At 45.0% G+C, this 27,665-nt stretch overlaps 1 protein-coding gene across 1 annotated transcript in view; it reads left to right on the plus strand.

Annotated features, from left to right (window-relative positions):
- NOL8 (nucleolar protein 8) overlaps positions 1 to 27,665 on the plus strand; it is a 297,417-nt gene that overhangs the window by 185,946 nt on the left and 83,806 nt on the right. Inside the window, exons 11-14 of the mRNA XM_086938941.1 lie at positions 777 to 918; positions 1,468 to 1,551; positions 12,143 to 12,477; positions 20,282 to 20,417. Of these exons, the coding sequence (XP_086795067.1) occupies positions 777 to 918; positions 1,468 to 1,551; positions 12,143 to 12,477; positions 20,282 to 20,417 (697 nt within the window). The remainder of the gene's footprint in view (positions 1 to 776; positions 919 to 1,467; positions 1,552 to 12,142; positions 12,478 to 20,281; positions 20,418 to 27,665) is intronic.

The following is a 27,665-nucleotide window of genomic DNA, read 5'->3' on the forward strand; positions in this document are numbered from 1 at the left end:
CTGACCCTTTTTTGTCAGCGTAGTAAGCCTGTTTCAATGTCAGCATATTCATTTCAGATAGGAGTTCCTGGGAGGGGTTTGGGGTGATGCGACCCACATTCAGCTAAGGCTTAGCTTTTCAAGAAGCATTCTCACATGAGAGAACTAAGGAAGGATGTTACCTGGTTGAGACTCAAATCTTTTTCAGATGGCTTAAAAACATGCCATCAGTTTGGCCCACCTATGGACCAACAGCATAAAAACGTAAGGGCATTAACACCATCTAAAGATTCCAAAACTAGCTCTATCTTCAAGGAAATTATATCTATACCTTCCTGGTCATGGCAACCTTCTGATAAAACCATTCTCCACTGTCACTCAGGCCTTAAAATTGGTTGCACTCTAGTCTTAACATTCATACAGAGCCCATGTAACTGACTTTGCCTGATAAATCTTCAGTAAGAATGCAACTCGCCAGACCAGCTTCCACACTTTTTAGAGACTCCAATTAAGATTCCTGGGGTGTCTGCCTGTCATTTTACAGAGGTGAATCTCACAAAGAAACCTAACTAAAGAGCTTTTTAGTTCACTGTTAAAAGGAAAAAAAGATATTCATAATTTTCTCAACAAACCTTTTTATGTACATATCATTATTCCCCAGACATAAGGTGTACAAGGTAAGTAACCCTGTACAATGATAGGGTTGCCTGTCATTTCCTAAATAGATGGCTAAAAAGTCCTTAAAAGGCAGGTATCGTTAATATATCATGAAGGCTGACCCATAATTTTTCTTTCAGATGAGAATGTGCCAAATGATGCCTCTGAACAAGCGGATCTTACTACAGAGAAAAAAAAGAACATGGAAATTTTACAAAGCCTGTTGAAAGTCAACATCGGCTCAAAATCTAGCAAACAGACAACAAAGGCTATGCTATTCCGGTATGTTTTTAGTTTGTACAAAACAAATCTAGTTTTTCATAATTTTTCTAGATTTGACCACAGTTAAAAAAACATCAGATCGGAAAAGTCTTAAGGACGATTAAACCCATTGTATGGTTTCTTAAATCTTTCAAAGAAAAGGTGTAGGCAATGTGTTTTACTTTTTTTTGCAAGTCCATGACAGATTTCTTAACATCACAGGAATCTGCTAATTGGTTGATATTGCTCAGCCTGATCTGAATCAGTGAGGACAAGAAATTGAGCATTATTTGTTGAATGTTAATCTAGGCCAGATAAATCAAATCACTATGTGATTCCCAAAGTATTTTCTGAATTAAGCATAAGGCTTTCAAATTAATAAACCACTTTTATACTTTAAGATCAGTTTTGACATGTTTGATTGCAGACTAGATGGTTCATCTGGTACGATTAAATGGTAAAATCCTCTAAGTGAGAATTGTGAGCAATGTCATGATTTTTGAATAATTTAATCAGCAGCAGTTTGGTAGTCACATTAGGCAATTAAGAAATCTCTTCTTTATACCACAGAGATATTAATGCCCTGCATTATGATCCCACACGGGAGGATCATGCTGTGTTTGAAAGAAAAGTGGAACCTGTTCAGAAGGAGAGGTATGTACATCTTGTATGTTATGCCCGGTTTTAAGATAGACGTTCATTTTGTTCCCAAGGCAGGTGAAGGGATTTTTGGGGGATTTTGTTTTAATTGGTTTGAATAGTCAGGGATATCTTTCTTGTATTTTGTACTCTTTAAATTTCTGCTTGACTGAAGGATATAAATTGGGTCCATGGAAAGAATAACATCTCTGTTCAAAATGGCATATGAAATATTGTTGTCACTGTTAAAGTCCACTTCTGTAGTATTTTTTATAATGTGGCGAGTTGCCAGGTGTAAGTTTCTGATGGATATTTGTAAGGCAGCTTTATTTTATCTGCACACCCATTTGCCTTAAAATGCTGTGTGGATATTCATGCAAAAAATAAGCCCTGTTGAGCAAACCACTCTAAAAACATTTTTCGCTTCCTGTCTACCTCTGCCTTAAAAGAATGGTGCACTGCTTTTTAGTCTGTGAAAAGCACGTGGTCTGCAACAACAAATACTACCAACTGAAAATTTGGCTTTTCTTAAATTAAGTTTGCATCTTGTGGATACACCTGCCACACACCACCGCTGTACTTGGAAAGCAAAGGGTTGCTAGGTCGCTTAGCTAAGCTATTCGTGTTTTGCAATTTCACAGACAGACTAAGAATCCCAGTAGGTTAAGAAAAAGGGATATCTTAAGTTAAGTCTACATGCTGATGCATTGTGTGGTTCGGCTACGTTATTACTAAAACCAAAACTTAGTCACTTGAACCTTTAACCAAACTGACTATGCTTATAATAATAAAAGTAACTTATCCAGTATTGGGGTATCTTTCATAGATTCACATGCCTGAATCCTCCCCCGTCGCCAAGGTGGGAGTCCCACGGTATATAAAAAAACAGTGCTAAGAGTAAATTACAGTAGTAGGCCCTTTGAGAAGGCCTGAGGCCTAGATTGTAGTAGCCTATCTACCTCATTATGCTAAAAAGACCAAAGTCTTTGCTCCAACCAATCAGCTTACAGCACCCTCTAGAACCCTCTGCAGAGCCAGTGCTCCTCAGATTTTCACAGCACGTCTTGTGGAAGGGAGTCTCCCTGAGTCTTTAGTCAGTTTTTTCTTCAGAGCTTCAGGATGTCTGACAAGAAGTCCTTGTTTAGACCTTGTAGAAATTGCGAAAAGAAAAGGGTCCATGTTGATGACCAGCATAAGGACTACATTTATTGCCTCTACCCAAAACATGAGGCTAAAAATTGTAAGATCTGCCGCACCTTCCCTTCTAAAACCTTCAGGGATAGGGAGGCCAGAGTCCTTTTGTGGCTAAAATCCTTTTCTACGGATGATGAAGACAGAGCTTCTACCTACAGTAAAAGATCGAGATCTCAAGAGGATAATTCAAGTGAGGGGAGAAAGCATGCTAAAACCTCCCTCTCCACTTCGGGCTCTTCACAGAGATCTCCACATACTATTTCTGGAGCCTCAGCCACAAAAGATTCGTCCAAGAAAACCGTGAGTAAGAGCTCTTCTGTCTCCTCACCTGTGACTACCATCTCTACTTCGACTTCTTCATCTATGGCTATGATCACCACCACAGCCATCACTTCTCCTATTTTGTCTACAAAAATATGTATTGTGGCTAAAAGAACCCTCGTCGACGACAGCCTCGCGACGACGACGAAGCTTTCGTCGACTAAGAAGCCCCTGTCGACGAAGTCATCTACGCCACAGTCGACGACCGTCTCGTCAACGAAGAAGCGGAGCCCATCGACGACATTGACGATGAGTCCGTCGATGGCGAGTCCGTCGACAATCGTCCCGTCGACGGCGGCTCCGTCGACGTCAAGCCCATCGACGGCGCCCCGTTGACGTCGAGCCCATCGACGGCGGCCCCGTTGATGTTGAGCCCATCGACGGCGGCCCCGTTGATGTTGAGCCCATCGACGGCGGCCCCGTTGATGTTTGTCGAGCCCATCGACGGCGGCCCCGTTGATGTCGAGCCCATCGACGGCGGCCCCGTTGATGTCGAGCCCATCGACGGCGGCCCCGTTGATGTCGAGCCCATCGACGGCGGCCCCGTTGATGTCGAGCCCATCGACGACGGCCCCGTTGATGTCGAGCCCATCGACGGCGGCCCCGTTGATGTCGAGCCCATCGACGGCGGCCCCGTTGATGTCGAGCCCATCGACGGCGGCCCCGTTGATGTCGAGCCCATCGACGGGCTCGACGGCGGCCCCGTTGACGCCGAGCCCATCGGCGGCGGCCCCGTTGATGTCGAGCCCATCGACGGCGGCCCCGTTGATGTCGAGCCCATCGACGGGCTCGACGGCGGCCCCGTTGATGCCGAGCCCATCGACGGCGGCCCCGTTGATGTCGAGCCCATCGACGGCGGCCCCGTTGATGTCGAGCCCATCGACGGGCTCGACGGCGGCCCCGTTGACGCCGAGCCCATCGGCGGCGGCCCCGTTGACGTCGAGCCCATCGGCGGCGGCCCCGTTGACGTCGAGCCCATCGGCGGCGGCCCCGTTGACGTCGAGCCCATCGGCGGCGGCCCCGTTGACGTCGAGCCCATCGGCGGCGGCCCCGTTGACGTTGAGCCCATCGAGGACGGCCCGCTGACGTTGAGCCCATCGAGGACAGCCCCGTCGACTTCGAGCCCATCGCGGCCCCGTCGACGTCAATTCCTTTGATGACTATTCCTGCGTTGTCTACCTCGTCAATGATGGTCCTCTTTACAGCTAGCAAATTCACCATTGTCACCGATGCCATCAAGATCAATGGACTCAACTTCAATTAAGCCTATCACTACGAAACAGGCTTTCTCTAACCCACTCATCAAAAACCTTTCAGCTGGTATCATACCAGAGGCAACAAGGATCTTATATCTCACCGCCCATGCCCTCTCCTCTTCTAGAATCTTACGCTGATGATGAGGAAGAAGTTTTTGAGGATGACGATAATGAGGGAGCTTTTGGAGTGGCTCGCCATCCATCAGAACTCATTATTAAGTGCCAGGATGAAGATGAAGATGATACATATTCAGGACACTATTACCAGGAGGACATTTTAGTGCCTCATCATACGGAATAGCAAAGACGACCTCAGGTTTCAGAGGTCACTCACTTACCGCCAAAACTTATTCAGAATTTGCAGGCTATGCTCGCGGATTATAAACGTTTTCCGCCACAACTTGCAGTCCCTTATCCTCCACCTCAAGTTCCACCACCTACTCCGGGTATAGAAGCTCTGCAACCTGGTTTGCCTACACAGACCCCGGACACTTCGGAAGAAAAAGTAGAGGAAGGAGAGTTACCTAGTATACCTCCATCGGATCCGTGGGATGACTACTTTATTCCCATGCCGTCTCCCCCAACTCCACAACCTTCAGACTCGCCACCTGAAGATGTAGGTGGATTCCATAATCTTATGCAGCGCACAGCAAATAGATTTCAGCTCCCGGTGACGGTGGAGCAAACACTGTTTTCTTCATGATTTTAAAGAAGAAACTAGGAAGGTGTCTAGAGCCATTCCTATTATTGATTAAATCTGGCAATAGGGCATCAAGGTGATAATCTCGCTTCTGTGCCTGCGGTGTTACCACGAATTGACAAGAAATATCGTGCCCCACTCAGTAGTTCTTCATGCCTCATTGGTTATCCGCGGCCAGATTCGGTCATTTCACAGGCCGCACAACAAAGGTCGAAGAACCCAGCCACCCCTATTACTACACCACTAGATAAGGAGGGGGGGCGTTTGGATCTTATTGGTAAAAAATTCTCCACTATGGCTGCTGCATCCATCAGAGCGGCAAATTCCTTGGCGATTATAGGGCGCTATGATCGTCAAATGTGGTCCGAAATGGCTGGGCTCATATATCTGATTCGGAGGACAAAAACAAGAGGCTTGCAAGATAATAATGGAAGGAGAGCGCACAGCTGCGGGAAACTATTGACTGTGCATTAGACATTGCGAACACAAATTTTAGACAGCTGGCAGGAGCTGCTGTTTTGTGACGTCAGGGCTGGCTAAAGGCCACTACCTTGAGGCCCGAGGTCCAATTAAAAATACTGGACATGGCATATAACGGAGAGTCCCTGTTTGGGAAGCATATAGATGAAGCTCTCCAAGCAATCAAAACGGACACTGATTCTGCAAGATCATTGGGTTCACTGCAGTACAAAAGAGGATCTTTCAGAGGCGCAAGAGGACGTGGTTATTCTTCCAGAGGAAGTTACTATCAACAAGGCAGACAATACCAGCCTCAATATCGTCAAAACTATCAATCCTCTTATCGCCAGTCCGGATCTGCTGGTTTCTCTCGCCAAGGAGGAAGAAAGCGCACAAACAATCAAGGGCGAGTTCAGTTGGGCGCCAACCTCAATTCCCTCCCTCCCTGTGGGCGCGAAGATATCTGCCTTCCAACAACAGTGGCAACACATCACTACCGATCAATGGGTATTGGACCTAGTCCAGCATGGTCACCCCCTGGAATTTATCACCTAACCTCCAACAACTCCGCCCAGGGTCCCCCTCCCCCTCGTTTTCACTTATTGTTCAAGGAAGTTCATGCAATGCTTCTCAAGAACGCTATAGAGAAAGTTCCAATCCAACAGAGACGGACCGGTTTCAATTCCCGTTTTTTTCTCATAAAAAAGAAATCAGGGGAATGGCGACCGATCCTAGACCTGCGCAATCTCAACAAATATCTCAAGAAGCAGGGTTTCCGAATGGTCACTATTTCGGACATTTTGAGTTGCCTCAACGAGGGAGATTATATGGCTTCCTTGGACATGGAAGATGCATACTTCCACATCCCAATCCACCCAAAACATCGAAAAAATCTCCGTTTTACTGTGGCTGGTGCCCATTACCAGTTCAAAGTACTTCCATTTGGCCTCAAGTCGGCTCCAAGGATTTTTCCAAAGTGCCTGGCTCCAGTAGCAGCAGCACTTCGCTCATCAGGGGTCCAGGTTTCCCCGTACTTGGGCAACTGGCTAGTCAAAGGTCCGTCGAAGGTCAAAGTAAGGTACAACATTGCATTATGCCGCACTCTCTTTGCATCTCTAGGCCTCCCGATCAACAAAAGCAAATCTCAATCGACTCCGAGAAAGAACCTACTGTTCCTAGGAGCTTGTCTGGACACAATACAATGCAAGGCATTCTTGTCTCGAGCGACAACTACGACTACAAGCATTGGCCATAAAGCTATCAAGGTCACTTTCAGTTCGCCTATTTGCGTCTCTTCTGAGGATGTGTTCTTCAGCCATCAATCTCATTCCATTTGCACGTCTCAAGATGCGGCCTTTACAGAAAGAGCTACATCTGCAATGGCAGCAAGTGACAGGCTCTTTCGAGGACACCATCAGTCACCCCACGAATGGTAGAGGCTCTTCAATGGTGGACACAACTACACAATCTAAAACAAGGACTCACATTTTTGCAAACTCCTCCAGATTTCATTCTGACGTCCGATGCGTCCATGGATGGCTGGGGAGGTTATCTCCAAGATTTACAGGTGCAAGGCAAATAGTCTCAAAAACACAGAAAATGCCACATCAACAGTCTAGAGTTGAGAGCCATTTTTCTTTCTCTACAAGTGTTCCTTCCCAGAATAGCAGGGTCCTCAGTCCTGGTCCGAACGGACAGTACCACCAGCATGTTTTACGTAAACAAGCAGGGAGGGACAAGATCAGCTACACTGTCCAAAGAGGCCCAAGAGTTATGGGAATGGCTGACAATACACAACATAACTCTCAAGGCAGAACACGTCAGGGGCCTCCACAATACCCTAGCGGACAAACTAAGCAGGTCCTTGTCGGATTGCCACTAGTGGGAGCTGGACAACAATCAACTGAAAAGGTGTTTCAGACTTTATCGCAAGCCAATGTTGGATCTATTTGCAACCCAGCAGAACAAGAAATGCCGTTATTACGCCAGCAGATACCCTCAACAGGGATCAAGGGGCAATGCCCTGTCCATGCGATGGTCCGGGATCTATGCTTACGCCTTTCCTCCGATCCCGTTGATTCCACAAGTGTTGCGCAAGATGAAGTTGGAGAGCTGCCGTCTTCTTCTAATTGCTCCCAGATGGCCTTGTCAATTTTGGTTTCAGGAGCTCATGTTACTATCGCAGGAGCCTTCGATCAAACTTCTGATAACTCCAACACTACTGTCACCCAACGAGGGTCAGATACTTCACCCTCACCCTCAATCGATGAAATTGCACACATGGCTCCTAACTTCTTAGAATTTCAACATCTCCAAATTCCTCAAGACTGCCGAGACATTTTGAAGAAAGCACGAGCCCAGAGCACATCAAAGACTTATCGTCTCAAATGAAAGCGTTTCTGCGCTTGGTGTGCTTCAAACTCTTTGCACCCTATTGAAGCTCAAGCGGAAAAAATACTGCCTTATTTGTTGCATTTGGCTCGCTCTGGTCTTTTTTTCTCATCAATAAAAGTCCACTTGGGGGCTTTATCTAGGTACAGGAAGGTGGCTAACACTCCATCGCTATGCTCTTCATCGCTAATAAAACAGTTCATGAGGGGTCTTTTCCGGGCTTATCCTCCAGTTAAGCCTTCACCACCGGAATGGGAGCTTAACACGGTCCTCTCACAGCTGATGAAGCACCCGTTCGAACCAATCTACAAAGCTGATCTAAAGTTCTTGACATGGAAGGTCGCTTTGCTTCTAGCACTAACTTCCACCAGAAGAGTAGGAGAAATTCAGGCCTTCCCTCTAAAGGAACCCTTCTTACATTTTTCCCAAGAGTATGTCACTCTTCGAACGAATCCAACCTTCATACCCAAAGTGCCTTCTCAGTTCCACCTGAATGAACCAGTAAAGTTGCGGGTTTTTTTTCCTAACCCTACTACCCCGGTGGAAAGAACATTGCATTCTTTGGATATTAAGCGATGTTTAAAGTTTTATCTTCAGAGAACAAAGAACATAAGGAAATCAGATCAATTGTTCGTGGCTTATGGCCAGACTACATTGGGGAAAGCCGTCATTAAAGCCACAATTTCCAGATGGATAGCCTCCGCTATTCATTTCTGCCACATCAAGGCTAACCGACCACTGAAAAGGACTGTTCGGTCTCATTCCACAAGGGCTGTGGCAGCGTCTGCAGCATTGTTTGCAGGAGTGACGCTAGATAACATTTGCCATGCTGCCACATGGAAGAATGTCCACACGTTTACAAGACATTACTGCCTGCAATCAGCAAATCAAGAGGATGCGGCAGTTGGTCAAGCGGTTTTACGTCACCTGTTTCCACAAGAACATATTCAGGTAACAATGTCTTTCATTTTTATAATGAGTGTTTAATTTTCAATAACTTATTCAGATAAAAGAAGTACATATCTTACAGGTTACTTGTTTATGGTAGACTGATTCTTTTCCTGTGAAGTACTTTATGAATGCTTTATGACTACTGTTTTATGAGTGGATCATTTCATTTGCAATTGTTGGTTGTTTATCATAAGTTTATGGGAGTATACCACAATAAGTCTCCCACCATCCGCAACCGACTTTTGCCTGGCTTACTGCTTGCTATTCTGATTCAGGCATGTGAATCTATGAAAGATACCCCAATACTGGATAAGAAAACAAGTTACTTGCCTGTAACTTCGGTTATCCAGTATTGGTATCTTTCATAGATTCACATGCAGCCACCCTCCTCCCCGAAGAGTCAGTTCTCTAATTTTGGGATACTTATTCCCACTTGTGCTAACCAAAATCTGAGGAGAACTGGCTCTGCAGAGAGGGTTCTAGAGGGTGCTGTAAGCTGATTGGTTGGAGCAAAGACTTTGGTCTTTTTAGCATAATGAGGTAGATAGGCTACTACAATCTAGGCCTCAGGCCTTCTCATAGGGCCTACTACTGTAATTTACTCTTGGCACTGCTTTTTTATATACCGTGGGATTCCCACCTCGGCGACGGTGGATGATTCAGGCATGTGAATCCATAATGAGGTAGATAGGCTACTACAATCTAGGCCTCAGGCCTTCTCATAGGGCCTACTACTGTAATTTACTCTTGGCACTGCTTTTTTATATACCGTGGGATTCCCACATCGGCGACGGGGGATGATTCAGGCATGTGAATCCATAATGAGGTAGATAGGCTACTACAATCTAGGCATCAGGCCTTCTCATAGGGCCTACTACTGTAATTTACTCTTGGCACTGCTTTTTTATATACCGTGGGATTCCCACCTCGGCGACGGGGGATGATTCAGGCATGTGAATCTATGAAAGATACCAATACTGGATAACCGTAGTTACAGGTAAGTAATGAGTTTTCTTATTCAATGTACAACCTCTGTAGATTAAAGCCCTCAGTTAGCAATGCCAGAACATAATCTTGAGACTTCCTGGTCTTGCATACTGCAGTTGCAAACATTCAACTGACTGAGTCATCTTGCTGTTTGTTTTATTTGTTCTCCTTTTGGTGTAGTCAGTGGATTGTCTGTTTCCTCACGTCAAACAATTCTATCCTAACTTTAATAAATCACATGTTTACTGTTTGTTCAAGTCAAGACAGCCATTTATAGTATTTTTAAAGCAATATAACCTAGTTGAGAAAAGAGGGACGGCTGGACTGACAACACAAACTAGCCCTGGCAATTAAGTGGAGTGAGACCGACACAGGGTGCGTGGGTGGCGGTGCTGGTAGGAAACACTGCTGCTGCTTTTTAAATTTTTTTTTTTACAGGGGACTGATATTGCAGCACTGCTGGAAAACCAGCCCCCACTGCACCAAAACTAGCCCCCATCCTTCCCTGCCACCGGTAAATCTCCTGGTGCCCGCTACGGTCAGTCCAGCCCTGAAGAGAAGGGAAGGAGCCGCAGAGCTGGGAAAAAATTTGACACCCACATGAGCTATGCAGTCCTGTAATGCTAGAAAGGAGTACCACACTAAAGATTAGGGGAAGCCGAGCCGGTGGAGAAATGTATTTAATTTGTTTAATAGATCACACACATTATCAACTGTCTTACTTCTCCCTTACAGGCCAGATAACTTTCTCCATGGCCTACAAGGGAGAGCCAAGGTGCATTAATTTCCTAATCTTTAGCTTAAAATTGGATTTCTGTGTGAGTTGCATTTCGAAACAATCTTACTATTGCTTGAATGTTTGTTTTGCTTAATTAATGCAATATAAAGTGTGATGTTAAAATTGAGAATCTGAATGTGTAGAGATGTGGTAACTGAGATTTAGGATATTTGTGTTTTAGACTTAAAGGATTAATGTAGTTTTAATAGAGGCTACATTTATCACATAAATCCTGTTGATTACATGATTTATCTTTTGATTTAATATGCCTTGTTTGAATGATAGAACAAAATGTTCGTGTTTGAATACTTGGCTGTAAACTGAAACATAAATGCAGTTTACAAGTAACGCTGCTATTTTTCCATGCAGGGGTTCAAATAGTGTGAGTCTGGCAATCATTGTATTCTAAATCAAAGACTATTTGGAGAATTACAAAGCTGCCTTTGTTTAAGGTTCCCCACAAAGAAAATAAAAGAAAATGTAACCTAACATTGCTTTTGCCTCCAACTGCATAACACCAACAAAGAGAGGAAGACTGGGCAAGAGTTAAGAGGCTCATATTCTAAGTGTGAGTTCGTCAGACACTTGTGATAATCTACTTTTAATCCTTGCATTTTTCATGTAATTACAGTGCTTAGAAGTTACATCACATACAGACCTTTTCATTTAGCAGTTCATCTGATTGCTCACCCTGCAAATGATTTTTGTTTTTTTGCATTGGGCTCCCTTCATGCTTACCCTCAGGACTGCCACACATGTAGAATGGTGCAGTGGTTAATCCTATTTCTCCCATTAGCTCTCCTGCACTGTGAGCGATGACATTTTGCTTGATCAAATATGCACATCTGCCTAAAAGGAAGTGCACTTCAGGTGCCAAAGTTAGGGGGCTAATACTTTACCTTTGCCAATGTTTTTCCTTTCAGTCGCCATCCATTATTAATTTTTAGTCATATTTGTGTGTTTTAACTACGCCTTTTAGGTTACAGTAATTCAAAGCTAGTAGTAATTGTTCCTCCTGTGCATGTTAAAACTAAAAGGGGTTAATATGTACACCTGCCTGCTAGGAATTATAAAATGATTTTTTTATTGCAAGCATATTGCTTCCACATTTAGATAGCACCATGTTTTCTTTTCTCCTTTTCTTATTGTGACATGCTCGCAATAAAAACCTTATAAAAATGTAACCATTACATCTACTTGCCATGTTCGACCTATTGGGTTTGCAATACTTGTTTTTAACAAATGTGTCTTTGCACCTTCGAAGTGCCCTGTTTAAAGTTCACAGTTCACTCAAAAGGAGAAACTGAAGGTGAACTTCAGCTAATTACTGACATTAGTAGGCTGTGAGTAGTAGAGGTTTGGACCCTACATCCAAAATATTATATGTATCCTAAATGGAAAGGCAAATGTAAATATGCTAAGAAATGCTGAAGGAATAATATAACACTGGGACGTTTTTAGTAGAATGGGAGGAGTAGACGACTTGTGTCCTCATAATTTATATGCTTCTTCGAAGAGTGGTTGCTTAGAACTTTTGTGTGACCATTTCTCTGCCCTTTCATTATCCAGCAAAGCCAAAAGAAAGAAAATTAGAGCTGAAGCTGAAAAGTTACCGGAGGTATCAAAAGAAATTTATCATGAGGTTGCCATGGACTTCAAGGAAGTCTTTGGAGCTGCAAAGTCAGCACCAGAGGAGAAGGAAGAAACTACTCCATGGGATCAGGAGGAGGAAGAGGAGGAGGAGGAGGAGGAGGAAGAAGAAGAGGAAGAAGTAAAGATGGTAGTTAAGTGCACAGCTGCAGAGAAACGTACCAGAGTTTCTTTAGAGAGCAGTGACCCGGAGAACCCGGCAGGGTTTACTTTTTCATTCTTCGGCGCTGAAGAGGAGACCCACATGCAAGAAGGTAATTATGACAGCATTTGCCAATCTTTCTGTGAACTCTCTGCATGAAATTCAACATATCAGAAGTAAACACAACAAGATAGGTGTCTGTCATAGTTCGTGCTTATTTATGAAATGGCACCAACGTTATTAGTGAATCAATATTTTTGACTCTGCCCTTCTTAATTTTGCCCCCTCCTTTTAAATTGAATCTAATTGAAAATTGTAATCCTTGTGCTTTGCTTCACTAACAGCCTGCCAGATTTTAGGAAGGTTCATTAAACAGCGTAAAAGTTAACAGCTTACAAATACTTTTTTCACTCCATCTCTTTTTAAGTATGCCACCGATAGTTTTCATTTAAATAAAAAATGTCAAAACTAAGCTAAACATGCCAGGTGTTGCGTACTGAGCCAAATGTGTTGACTGTATGCAAAATTTCATGCAGATTCGGTAAATATTACCAGAGTTAAAAACACATGAACTGTTAAATCCTTTTAACTTTGCCCTTGAAGATGAGGCTGCATTTAACTTGCCAAGGAAGACTAGACATGTGAAATGTCTTCTATGTGTCATGTGGATTGCTCAATGTGTGCCCTAGTTATTTGCAAAGAAACACTTCTTTATCCCGCAAACCTTCTTTGTTTATTTCCCTTGTTGACGGAAAGGTATCCTGGCTCACTTGAATCTTTGCTGTTTGCAGGTCAAGGATCCTCCTCACAGTCAACAGTGGTAAAAAATAGCATATTACACTCTGTGTATCTGCACATATGTTTAGATCAGTAATATGCCTCCGTAAAAAAATAGGAAAAAAAAGAAAACAACTTACTTCAAGTCTTGTGTTAAATTTTGCCTGATGGATCCTAAAGCCATGAGAAAGAGGTAAGCCAAACTCTCTATCGATGGGCACAAAAAGATGATTTGATACTGATCCACATCACAGCTCTGGACCCAGTCCAGATCACCCTCCTCAGGTGAAGTGAAGGCAAAGTTGAGAGACAAGCCAAAAAAGAAAAGGTTCTTTGTCCGGTGGCAGTTTCGCCTTCCTCTTTGGATCTGATGCAGAATGTGGAACCAATGTGCCCCGAGTTCACCATGCCACTGTCAACTGTGCAGCAAGTTGTGGCCTTGAAGTAATCCATGCTACAGACATTGAAAATTATTCTGTCATCCTCTTGGACATCTTCTGGACCCACATTCACAACAGGGCCTCCAGTCAAATTACTGCCAGAAGTCCCTTCCCTGGCATCTTCTGACCTTATACAGAGTCAATCAGCTCCTCCTCTGATGGCAGGCGGAGCATTCACCTCTCTGATACAGGCCTGACAGGTTCCTCTATCAGCGCTCCCTCCTACTCCAGAGACGCAGGTTCTTCATTTGGTTTTGACACTAGCCCCAGATTTCAGATCATTCATCGGCTTTAGTTTGTCCTGTATCACGCTACACAATCCTCAGCAGCAGTGCTTTAGGAAGATAGGGCTATTTTTCATCTGAGTACCAGGTCTGCATCCTACTCAACCTGATGGCATGTCCTATGAGGAGGCAGATGACTAACTAACCATAATTTGCAAGGTAAATCCTAACTAATTTTCTGTGGCGTGCCGTGTGAGGTTCTTCTTGACCGCCCTGAAAACCTATGTAATGCCTTCACCCAAATACTCCAAGGTGGATATGACTGGGCTGAACAGATTTTATGTTCAGGTCGGAACACCACCTACTCTGTTGCGTCATTGATGGATACGCATTTTGATATGGCCATCATTTTTGGAGACCTGGCAAATGCAACTCCTTGAGATTGCCATCCCCAGACTGCCAACTCTATCAGTGCTATAGAAAGTTGCAAGGTTACTCTAGGGGCCTCACCTTCACCCAGCTGCAACCATTGTATCATATACAACAGATTTCCTGTGCCGGCAGAGCAGAGGCAGAAGCAAGACCACAGCAGTATTAATCTTCTTTGTTTCTTGACAAAACTTCTAAACCTCTTTAGTTTGCACTTAAATGGGTATCTGAAACGGGTGGGCTCACAGATAAAGCACCACTGGCAATTAATCTTTTTGAAACTATAGGTCCTCCATATTGGCCAAGTTGGTTATCCTCTATGCTTTTTTTTCATTCCTCTTTGCATTCCCCTCTGTTTTCACTCAGAAGTCAGCTTCCATGTCAAATCCATTTCCCAAAAAGTATTGATGTTGCTCGTTAAGAGGCTGTCAAGCTTGGTCTCTGAGATGGAGCCAAAGAATGGACTGGTTCTCGCGTTACTTACCGGCCCCAAAGAAGAACCTACCTCAGGCTTCTGAGGTCTGAGCTCATTACTTAAGAAGTTCAGGATGATAACCCTTTCACAGAATTTGCTGGCCTTTGACCATGAGGATTTTATGGTATACCGGACTTAAAGGATACATATTTTCATGTGCCAGTTGTGCAGTCCCACAGGAAGTATCTCCGCTTTGTGGTGGCATCAGAACGGTTAGGCTTCACCGCCCTACCTTGCAGCCTTACTTAAGCATCTCAGATCTTTCCGTAAGTCATATAAGTGGCCACAGCCTATTTTTGTAGTCAGGGATACATACATTGTCATCACTAGACAATTTGCTTTTGAACGCCGGTGCGCCCCAGTTAGTCTTGGACCACCAGCATAAAACAATGCTAGTGTTCACTCTAGGGTTCTCCAACATTTTAAGTCGAAACTTCAATCTTTCCAGAGGGCTGCTTTTTATCAAGGCTAGCTTGGACAAGCTTACCACATACTTCTTCTAGAGCTGTGTGCTATCCTACTGGCTCTCTGGGATTTATTGCCTGCCTTCAAGGGTAGTTAAATCGATGTGCTAACTGACAATACGACAGCAATGGGCTCCCACAACAAGTAGGACATCATGATGCCAAGGGCCCTCTGCTTGGAGGCGCTGAGGTTCTGGCACTAAATACCACTTCTTGTAATCTCTTTGATGGCCCATCATCTAAGTGGGTCCCATAATATCTCGGCAGACTAAGCAGACCCGGTTGAAGTTGTTGTCCGGTATGTTGCACGTGAAAAAGAAGTCAAAGAGGTCTTCGATTTTTCCGTATCCATCCAAATCCTTGGACGAGACAAGGAAGATTCAGCACTGCAGGCCCCATGCCTTCGCAGAACCCCAATCAGAGTTGACTCTTCCCTTCCCCAATTTTCCCAGAGCAATTCCCTCCCCCTGCCCCTGTGCCTTCCGGGTCGGAGACAGGACCTTTTGTCTTGCTACAGGGGAGAAATGAGAGGGGTTTGGCGACCCTGATGATTATCGCCACCCATTGGATGATCCCGAGGACACCTCGTATGCCATTGTGTTGGACACCTCAACTGACACTGGCTTGGTTTCCCCTCCTTCTGTGGCTGCGGAGGAGGAGGCCTCTTACGCTATGGTGGTAAGTAGGTCGACTGAGGTGTTGGACCTTTTTCTGCCCTCAGTGGCAATCAAGTTGAACGTAGGTGCTTCAGATGGGGACTGCCCCTCCAAACTCTGGTTCCCCTTCAATGAAGCCCTCACAAACGTCATCCTCTGGCCTGGACCAAGCCCTATACAGAGGCTCCAGTGCACAGGATGACTGCCCAACTCCCCGCTCCAGGGTATCACAGTATACTCACCCAGCACCCAACTCCATAGAGCTTGGTGGATCAGGCCTCTTACTTCCAGGAACAACCCTAGTGCGTTCCCTTCTACTGCATCGGAGAGGGAATCCGAGTCTGGATACCTTTGTAAAGAAAATGTTCTCTTCCGCCAACCTAGTACTGCTGTTGGTGAACACTGCATGCCTTTTGGGCTGTTCCTCCCACACGATCCGTGACTCTGATGCCGAAGTCATGCCTCAGGTCTCGGAGGAGGCCTGAGCCATATTCTCTCAGGATATTGCTGACGGAAGGGATGCAGCAAAGTTTCCCATTGTTTCTGGTCTAAGCTCGTCCAACCTACTGGGCAGATCGATTTCTATATCGGAGGCTCTTCGGCACCACACCATGTGAGGACTACTGACTTCTCTGGGGATGTCTCTTATGGACATGCACTTTGATGGCTCTCGGCTCTTCCGAGAGAAGGCGGATCCTAAAGTGCTTTAAGGACTCCAGGTCTTTAGCAGTTCCTTGGGTCTTTTTATGGCCCTCGCCACCCCCAGTCCACTTTTCGGTCGTTTCAGGGCCATGGAAGCGGTTTCCAACTGTGTCAATACCCTCCCATCCACCTCGGCCAATTAGCTTCCATGCCTTTTTGTGGCCAAGGACAAGGTTCCCACATGACATGTGGATCATGTAGCCAGGGGTTGGGCCAGTCCACCACTCTCCCAGCTGCCAAGGCCTCCAAGCCTCTTCAGTGTGCCCTCCTGCCCATATGTGCATCCAGTGGAGGGGCAGAAGGATACGCCATCATCTTCTCCACTGCAGGTCAGTAACTGCAGACTTTTGGGTACTTCAAAATTGTACAAAAGAGCTATTCCATTGCCTTTATGGCTACCCCTCCACCCATGCCACCTACTTACGACCAGTTGACGGAGGACCATCTTTCCTTACTCTGCCAGGAAGTGTCTGTTCACTTTGCCAAAGTAACTATTAGGAAGGTGCCGGCATCAGAAGTGGATCATGGTTGCTATTCCCACTAATTTCTGGTGCAGAAGGACGGAGGCCTTCGTCCTATACTAGACATGCACCTTATCAATTTGTTCCTCAAACAGGAGAAATCCAAAATGTTTACACTCGTTCAAGTTCTGTCTGCCCTAGATCCCGGAGACGGGATGATGGTGTTGGACTTGCAGGATGCATATTTTCACTACTCTGTCTTGCCCGCACAACGACGTTACCTGGTATTCATGGGGGTCCAGGAGCACTTTCAATTCGCCATACCTCCCTTTGGTCTCAGCAGCGCCCCTCAGGTGTTCACCAGGGTCATCATGGTTGTTGCAGAGGTCTGGGTTTCCAGTCTTCCCCAACCTTGACATTTGGCTTTTGAAGGCGGGCTCGCCCCAGGCAGTAGTCTTCCCACCTCTAGACAACGGTGAACCTCCTGCACTCGCTAGGTTTCACTAACAATGGTGCCAAAGTCACATTTGAATCCCTCTCAGATGCTCCCTTTCATCAGAGTTGTTCTGGGCACAGTGCAGTTTCGGGCTATCCCCCCCAAAAAAAGCGAGTCCAGGATAGTCATGCTGTGATATTGATGTTTCATCCTCTGTCCTGGGTTTCAGTGAGACAGGCTGTGAGGCTTTTGGACTCTGCAGGGGGACTTGATGTTCCAGTGGGCAGTGCATGACGGCACTCTCTCTGTCAAGGTCCAGATCTCAGATGGAAGTGCAACAGATTTGCTGTAGTGGCTGACGAACCACAATTGGGTCATTGGCAGGCCCCTCTACGTTCCCCATCCAGAACTGACTGTAGTGACAGATGAATCGCTCCTTGGTTGGGGCGGCCATCGGGGGAGGTGAAGATCAGAGGACTCTAGTCTCTGCCAGAGTTCGGTCTCCACATAAACTAGTTGGAGCTTAGGGTGCTTTGCTTGACTTTTCTACCTTCCATCAAGAAAGGCTAGTGCAGGTGATCCCTGACAACACCACTGCCATGTGGTGTTGTCAGGGAACAGGGCGGGGTTGGGTTATGGACTCTGTGTCAGGAGACTCTGCGTCTCTTCACATGTTTGGAACACCAGGGCATCTCCCTGGTAGTTCCAGCACCTGGCAGGTTTTCTGAATGCGAGTGCTGATGACCTCAGCCGTCGATGCCTTACGGATCATGAATGGTGTCTCCATCCGGAAGTGGTGCAAGGTCTCTTCCAAGAGTGAGAAGAACCTTGGTTAGATCTATTCAGCACCGCTAAAAATGCACAGTGTTCGCTATTCTGCGCGCGGGAGTTTCCAAGGCGGCTCTCGCTTAGACTCTTTTCACCTCGAGCAGAGCTCCAGCCTCCTGCACGCCTTTTTACCAATACCATTCATGTACAGAGTACTCATGAAGATCAGGAATGACCTGTCCCAAGCTATCCTTGTGGCGCCGTATTGGGCACAGAGAGCCTGGTATTCTGAACTGTTGATCATGAGCATCGATCCTTCGATCACCCTGCCTCTTTAGGAAGATCTTCTGTTGCAACAACAGGGAAGGGTCCTGCACCTGAATCTGCACACCATCTGCCTTCATGCATGGAGGTTGAGTGGCAATAGTTGACAGCCTTCGACCCTCCTCCCGAAGTATGTGATGTTATTCTGCCAAGCATCTCTCCACTAAAACGGTATACACCTGCAGCTGGAACAAATTGTGGCATTGTGTATATCGAAAAACATTGATTCTCTTATCTGCTTCCCTTTCTCAGGTCCTATTATTTGTTCTTTTCTTTGGCGCAGGAGGGCTCTGCTCTGGGCACAGTTAAGGGCTATCCTCCAGCCATTTCTGCATTTTTGCTGTTGCCAAACCAACCGTCTTTATTTAAGTCACCTCTTGTGACTCAATTCCTTTAACATTTGCAGCACGTTTCCTCCCAGGCCATTCATCATGCCTCAGTGGGATTTAAACCTGGGCTCACTTTTCTGATGTGAACACCCTTTGAGCTGTTGAGCAACTGCCCTCTTCGGTTACTGAGCATCAAGAACGCTTTTCTGGTGGTTATTACATCGGCCATGAGGGTGAGCGAGTTGCAGGCACTCTCAATGCATCCTTCGTATACTACTTTCTACCCTGACAAACTGGTCCTCAAGACACGTGCGTTCTTCCTTCCACGTAGGCTAGACCATCACCCGACCTACATTTTTTGCCCTGTATCATCAATTTGAGGAAGAGGAGAGACTCCACCATCCGGAACCAAAAAGAGTATTGTCTTTCTACCTTGATCGCACAAAAGAACTCCGAATGGTTGACCAACGCTTCGTATGGTGCATCAGGTCCAAGAAAGAGAAGGCTGTGCAGATGCGAACCATAACCAGATGGATAATATTCTGCATAAAGATATGCTGCACGATTGCTTAGGAAGCACCACCTGAGGGCTTGCACACTCATTCTACCACACCCAAAGCTGCGCCCACTGCTTTATCTTGTTGAGTTCCAGTCCTAGACGTCTGTCGGGCGGCAACGTGGGCTTCATTGCACATGTTTACTAAGCACCACTGCCTGGACAGTCTGGTCCATCTGGATGGGCACTTTGCCTGTTAGGTACTGCAGGACTTTATGGCCTAAGTTGGTTCACAGACCTGCCTCCCGGTTATTGCTTTGATATCTATTCTAAGGTAAGGAATCGGCTGCTAGAAGTCTCTTTCTGATGAAGAAGTTACTTACCTTAGGTAATGCCTTATCTGGTAGAGATTGTCTAGCCACAGATTCCTTCCTGAGGATGAGGATTTCTCCTTACTAAGGTTCCTAGAAACTCACACCAGTTGTCAGTCTTCATCGTGGATCCGTGCTTCTGGCATGGAAAGTCGTGAAAATGAACGGACTTCAGCATGTCAACATTGTACCTATATATGTAATGCATACGTCAATTCCGCTGTGGACTGCGGCGACACACAACCGAACGACTCCACCTTCCGGCGTGCAGGGGTACTTCTCGAAAAATCCAGGCCCAGTCTGATGCCTGGGGATAAATCTAAGGTAAGGAATCTGTGGTTAGATAGAATCTCTACCAGATAAGGCATTACCGATGATAAGTAACTTGTTATTTCTCATTGGCTGTAAGCCATAATTTCATTCAGGCTAAAGAAGGTATGTGGACAGCTTGTGAAAGTGGCTTGCTTTTATCTCTTTAAAGATAGACCACTTCATAATGTAAAAAAGACAATACTTTTTTGAGTACTTACACAAGAGAATTACAAAGGTATGTCTTTGTTTCAGAGCCATACAAGATTGAAATGATAAAGCCTGCTAAAGTGGCTTGGCAAGAAGATGCACGTTTTCAGGACAGTAGTGAGGAAGATGATGAAGAAAAAGAAGGGCAGACCCAACTTACGAATGTAGAACCCACAGTGAGGTAAGGTCGCTACATTGCATCCTATTGATTTGAGTAAGGGCTGTTGATTTATATTTGTACAAAAAATCAAACATGAGCAAAGTATATTTTCGCATGGGATTACTACAGTGGCCAGGTTCACTCGATGTAAGCACTGGTGCCACACAGTGGGGGTACTATGAAGTACTTTTATATGTGCTCACTAACACACACACATTTGTAAATGGCAGTTAGGCAAAAGTGTAGCTGGTATTCCAAGAAATGTAGACCTTTTAAATTGAAGTTGAGCTAGCTCACAAAAGGTCAGATGCACCTATTGTTATCATTGTATACTTCAGTTGTTTTCTGTCAAGGGATCTTCATTGGTAGCAATCAACGCTGAACATGTTTGCCTATTCTTAAGCTTCCTTACCATTTTTGCAGCGGAGAAGAAAATCTTTTCCAGTTATAAGTTTACAGTACCCATCTAGAGGTAAAAGTTTTTTTTTTAATTAAACATATGTAAGTACATATCAAAAACCATTAAAAAATGAACATATGTAAAAAAGCACACAAAGAAAATTCCTTTTTTCTAGAGGGAAAAATAATAAAGGGGTAATGTTTCTAAGGCATGGAGATGTCCTTTGATGAGCATGGACTGTACATCTGAGGCTGTCGAGGTGCTCCACAGCACCACAATATATCATAATGACAATTGGCCTCAGTTCTTTTTCTGCTCTCTAAGGTAGTATTCCAGAGTAAAGGGCCCTGATCTTTCAGTAATTATTTTTCCAAATTACTTTTATGAAATCTTTAATGGGCTTTGTTGTCAATGTTCTGCCTTTGACTGTATACCAAAACTCTTTCTACCACAAAGGTTTTCTATTTTTTTTCTGAGTTTCTCTAGCTTTCTCTGTACCTGCCTGTTTGTCTGATGGAAATATGCCTGCTTTGGAGCTCAGTGGGGATTTTATATATAATTTCACATACTGGTTTCGTGCTTTAGGGTAATTCTTTGGGGAAATGGTTTCTCCATTGGAATGGAGCCTATGTAGACGATGTAAATATTCAGTGCTGGGTTCAGGATCAGCGATACTTGATAGTTTTCACTACCATTTTTAAAAGCCAGTGTGTCAATGTCAAAGTCAAACATATATTTTCCTTCCGTTTTATTTTGCCTTTGACAAGGCTGCAAAAGACCCATGTATTTGATCTTCTGATTTCAAACATAGTCCTTGCTGCAAGAAACTTGTCACTCACAAGCTGCCAAGTGACCTTCATGAGGATATGTAGTTAGGCCGGGCATTGAAGAGCCATGACTTTTCCAGAGAACCGCATCCTTGGAATAAAAGGGACGAGACAACAGCATCAGCAAGCCCCGTAACAACACATGGGTCACCATGAAATCAGGAAAGTGTCTTAGTTTTTGGCATTGAGAAAACCATGAAATTGGAGGCACTCTGTTGCATTATTTGACCCACAATAATACAACACGCTGCATCTCTTTACATAAGGACATGACAATTTTACTGGAACACGGTCCAATTGGGTCTACCCCCTCCTCAGTGGAACATGGTTGTTGGCCTCAAATCATCCAGCCTCTTCCATTACAAGGTGCCTTTCGAACATTTGTGATCTGATAGCTTGTAAAAAGGGATATCTCAAATACTTTCTAGACTAGTCTACATAACCGTGATCCTACAAAATGTACTGTTCACCTAGCTCGAAGGAGAATAGAAAAACTATCAAATGAATTACTAACTGCAATATTGATCGGGTGATTAAGTCCCAGCAGCAATCAGTGTCCTTTTAAAATACCCTGCCGCTATCCCTCATGGGTCGGCTGGCCGTCGCCAAGATGGTAATGCTGATAGGACACTTTACGTCCTCCAAAATACGCTATGTCCTCTCCCCCCTAGGGTTTTTCGTACCCTGAACATGCTACTTACGTCCCTACTTTGGGCGGGCCGGCGCAGTAGAGTAGCTCTTCATACTGTAGTGCGCTCCTATGAGAGGGAGGCCTAGAGGCCCCGCGATTTGACTTGTATTATTACGCTGCGCAGCTGCAACCGGCGGCCAGATGGTTTGCGGATGCAGACGTTTGGGAGACTCGACTATTGGAGGGTAGGGCATCGGTACAGGAGTTACGGGTGGCTTTGATGCTGGGCAGGGGGGCAAATGAAACATTGCCCTACGTTGTAAGGCACACGGCGAGCGTCTGGCAGCGATTCATAGAGAGTGTCTTGAGAACAGCGCCCTTCCATAGGGACCTGCCGATCTGGATCCTGGCACCCATGGTAACAATGGAACAACAAATGTCCTTCCGTTCCTGGCGAGAGGGGGCTGTGAATTCCTGGCCGATCTATACCCCACCCAGACCTTTCTAACCTATGAACAGGCGGAAGAGACCTTTGGCCTCGGCAGAGGACACTATATACACTATCAAGGTCTGAGCGATGTAGTGCGGTCAATTTGGCCTCAGTATCCGGAGGTGCCCCCAATGACCTACACCTTAAATATTCTTCTGTCCTGCGGCAGAGGACGCAGACTTATCTCCCTACTATATGCAGCTATGCGGCGGGACTCTCTCCCACCGGTGCCGCCGGCCTGGGCGGCCTGGGAAGCGGATTTGGATACGCCGCTGGATCAAGGGCAATGTAAGCGCATAGGGGCTCTAACGTGGAAGGTCTCATGTAACGCACACTTTAAATGAATACATTTTAACTTCCTACACCGCACCTACCTTACTCCGATTTTATTGAAGCGTTACTCTGCAGACAGGGGGGATAGTTGCCCCAGATGTAGCGCAGAGGGGGCGGGTTTCCTGCAATTAGGTGCTTTTGGGCAATCGTTGTGGATCACATAACTGCCACTACGGGCCCCCGCATCACACTAACACCCTTGCACTGTTTGCTGGCGCTGGTCCCTAGGCCGAGGAAACAGAAGCTGTCCTATAGATTACTGCAATTGATGTAAGTGCTGGCTAGGCGCAGGGTAGCCATTACTTGGATGGGATAGAGGGCCCCAGAGTTACCCACATGGCTCAGAGACATGAGAGAATGGTCCCTAGCCGAAGAAACACATATGCGGCGCAGCAGGAGAGATGAGAAATTACAAGAGGACCTACTTGCCTTGCGAGCCATGTGTATTTCGAGATTGGCAATGAGGGCAAGCTTCCCAAAGCAATTCTGAAGGGACGAATGGCGAGTTATTTTCGCCGCAGGGATCGGGGTCTGATGAGTAGGCTGGGGGAGTCTCCTAAGGTGTAGTTAGTACAATGTATGGTGCAGGGTCTAGTTATTTACTCACGATGATACCTATTTATTTGTATGTTCTGCTATGCCTCATGGGTCTACGTATATCCAGGTGAAGCCTATATCCAAACAAAAGTGCCATAATGAGACTGTCAACTTGTATACATGTATTCTGATGCCATTTGGGGGTGGGGGTTTAACTGTTACATTACAAACCTGAAAAATAAAGTTAAAAAAAATAATAATTACTAACTGATTTAGGAGCAGTGAAGTAGCACAGTAGGAATTTGAAATACCCTAATCTCGAAAGAGATCATATAGAAGCCATTATCTACCGTCTGTTACGAATAAGGTTGAATTATTAATGTAAATTGCTGCATTGAGAATAATAGTATATTTTAAGGATGAAAAAATTATGAGAGAATGCAAACGTTTCAGGATAAGGATTTGGTCCAGACTTCCTACTGATCAGTGGAAAAACATCCTGGAAGCTACTAGACCAGTCAAAGACTCAAATCTTAATCTGGCCATTGAGAATTTTAAGTCATGGACCCAAGGCTCACTGGATGTAGTACTTCTCAAGAAACCTACCCACAGAATCAGCAGCTGGAACACCGCTCCCTGGCTCTCACCCAAGTTAAGAGAACTAAAACAGTCCTACAGAAGGCTTGAAAGGAAGTGGAGACCGGATTACTCAGACCGTAGCAAACTAGAATACAGGTAGGCAATTAGATCTTACAAATTTTCAATCAAAGCTGCACAAGCCCCTTTTTATGAAGATAAGATTACTTTATCCACAAACTCAACAAAGAAATCCTTTGTATAGCTAAGACTCTCACTTAACTGCCCCTTAAACAACCTATGACTGACAGCGCACTTACACGCTGCAATAACCTGACAGAATTCTTTCTACAGAAAGTTCAAAACATCTATCTGTCCTTTCCGGCCTCACAGAACCAGCATATTATGTCACCTATGTCAGAATCACAACATGGAACCCAAACCTTACTAAAGCAATTTCCCCCCTATGACTCTGTTTTGCTGGGCCCAATCATGACTAAACTTAAATCTGGCTCTCCAATAGATTCTGCCTCTCCTCAGATCCTCACATTAGCCACAGATATCATCCGTCCTGTTATCCTCGACCTCATGAATTCCTCCATCTCATCTGGTATAGTTCCCCTGGCCTGGAAATGCACGATGGTCAAAGACTTCCTAAACAAACCTAATCTCAATCAGGCGGATTTGGCCAACTATCGCCCCATCTCTCTCCTTCCTTAGGTGAGCAAGATTCTTGAAAAACACATAAACACTACTATAGTGGATTTTTTGGAATCAATTGATTTACTCCATCCCTCCCAGACTGGTTTTCGTCCCCAATTTGGGACTGAGACCGCCCTTCTCGCAGCAACTGAAGATACAAGGAGGATTCTGGACCTAGGGGGCACTGCAGAGATTATTCTCCTCGACCTCAGTGCCGCTTTTAACACTGTCAATCATAACACTGATCCTCGGACTTAAGAACCTGGGAGTGTCTGGCATTGCACTAACCTGGCTGCAGTCCTTCCTTAGTGAGCGCTCCTTCAAGGTCTTTGAAGGAGACGTTGTCTCCAAACATCTGCCTCTCAGCTTTAGGGTCCCTCGGGGCTCGTCCCTGAACCCCACGCTGTTTAATGTATATAAGAGACCCCTGGCGGATTTTGTCCATCCATTTGTCATAAAAATCATCACATATGCAGATCACACGCAGCTCGTGGGGGCATTAAACCACCCTTAGAGGTCATCTAGCACCCTAGACTCTTGGTTGGATGGAACTCTCCTGCCTTAAATTCAATGGGGATAAGACTGAGCTTATGCTCCTGGTTAACTCCCCTTCCTTCAACTCTGCCTTGCTATGGCCTAACTGCCTTTGGCCAGCACCAGACCCAAAGGACCAGATTAAGGGTCTTGGCATCTGGCTCGATTGTTCCCTCACATTTAATCCTCAGGCAGCGAAACTCTCTGCCACTTGCTATGGCTTACTTAAGATGCTTCGTGAGATCCTCCCCTTCCTTCCTTTCCAAGCTAGAAGGATCATGGTCTAGGCCCTTATCCTTTTTTGCCTAACTACGGGAACATCCTCTATCTGGGAGCCCCACAATAAACCATCAACAAGCTCTAGATTATCCAAAACTGCGATGCCCGTCTGCTCGTCCGGATCCCTCGCCGGCAGTCTGCAAAACCAGCCCTGGCGACTCTTCATTGGCTGCCGATCAGGGAAAGGATTAAGTTTACGGCCATGTGTCTGGCTCGTAAAGCCTTCTGGAAGAACGGCCCTGCTATTATCCAATCTGTGATCACTCCTTACCAAGCTAGGAGAGACCTCTATTCAACGGCCACCTTTCTCTCTTTACCTCCCAGAATAAGGAGAGCCAGATGTGGCGGACGGTCCTTCTCCTATAACGCTGCAATTCTCTGGAACGCTCTTCCACTTCACCTTCGAAGTGAGCCCAACCTGATGGCCTTCGGAAAGCTATGGCTCTTTAGGGACTGTATTTAACTCTACCTGCTCGGTCCTCTGTTGTTTGTCCGTAGCGCTGGGAGACCTCAGGGTAGCCATCACACTTTATAAATGTAATTTCATTAATTCATACTGAAAATGAGAGAAGCAAAACATTGAAGTTAAAAAAGTGGGGAGGGTACATGTAAGTATTATACGATGAGGGTTATAGTTATGGTATGAGTTATTGGTAGGGGTTCAAGTTGTAATTAACCCGTTTACCGCTGCGGCAATTCCGATGCTGTGCAGGCGTTTTTTGAGCAGGTGGGGCCGCGTCCGCCAACTGATGTCCGCAGCACTACCAAGGTAGTACTCGCGACGGCCGTTGGCCGACGGCTGCACTTAACGGGCTAAATAAAAAACTTAAACCCCAGAGCCCGCCTTTGACCAACCACATTGTAACAAAATGTAATTAAAAAAAAATAGAAACCGGAGGTTAATCACCTCCTGATTAAAGTCAATGTGATAAAAACAGCAGTTTTGCCCCATTGGTTTATGTATGCTTTTCGGCACGTAAGTGAAAGTACTGTTGGGAAGCTTTATTTTTCCTTATCTGTTGCTTAAGCTGTGCGCCATGCGCTCTGCATGCGCGAGGCTGCCTCTGCTTGCAAGCTAAATCTATAAGCTTATTTATTTTTTACATTCACTCAGTCTTTCCTATATTCCGGTTCGGTGGCTCTAAAGTAAATTTGTCTTCCTTTTGGACTAAAATTTACATAAATCTTCTAGTAGGAATGCATAGAGTTAGATGGCCACTTACTTAAAGAAGGAGATAATTATTTGAAACCAGACACTGTATTATTTCACTTGATTTTGAAGATATTAAAAAAAAAACAATCACCAGTAAGCGATGCTTTTCGAAGTACAGGAAAATATATTATGAACGCGCTATTCATAATTTATTTTCCTGTACTTTGAAACAATCTGGGGTGGCGATGCAAAACAGTCATATTGGTTTTGTACAAACATATGATGGAGGGGGTCATGCTCTATTCATCTTTTTCTTGGCCTTTCTACCATGTCAAGGTAAAACATCCTCAGAGCTGTTTAAAAATTATAGGTACCAACAAAAGGCCCCAAGTAAAAAATAATTTGATTTTCCATAGACTTTGAAGTGGAGTGTTTATTTCTTCAGTATTCCATTTTCAAGTTTGTCTCTAATGGGTAGTACAACATGTATTTAAATACAGTCTTATGCTCACATATTGTGTGTTGCTAAAATAGAGGTTGCAGTCAAAGTTCAATAGTCTCTTTTTGAAGAATGTCATGAGCTTATAAAGCAGTACGCTTTACATTCAATCATTAAAGCTGACACGAAAGCAAAAGAGATTTGATATGTGGGCGAAGGTGATTTAACAGCAGTAGCTGTACAGCCACTAAGCTCATTGTGAAGTTGGATATTTTAGATTTCAGTGCATTCTGATCATATAATAAAGGGGTGCCTTTCTTATTTTAGGATCAGGCGTTTTATTTAGTATATGTACTTAGTCTAAAAAG

This window comes from Lissotriton vulgaris, chromosome 9 (assembly GCF_964263255.1).
Source record: "Lissotriton vulgaris chromosome 9, aLisVul1.2, whole genome shotgun sequence".
NCBI lineage: Eukaryota > Metazoa > Chordata > Amphibia > Caudata > Salamandridae > Lissotriton > Lissotriton vulgaris.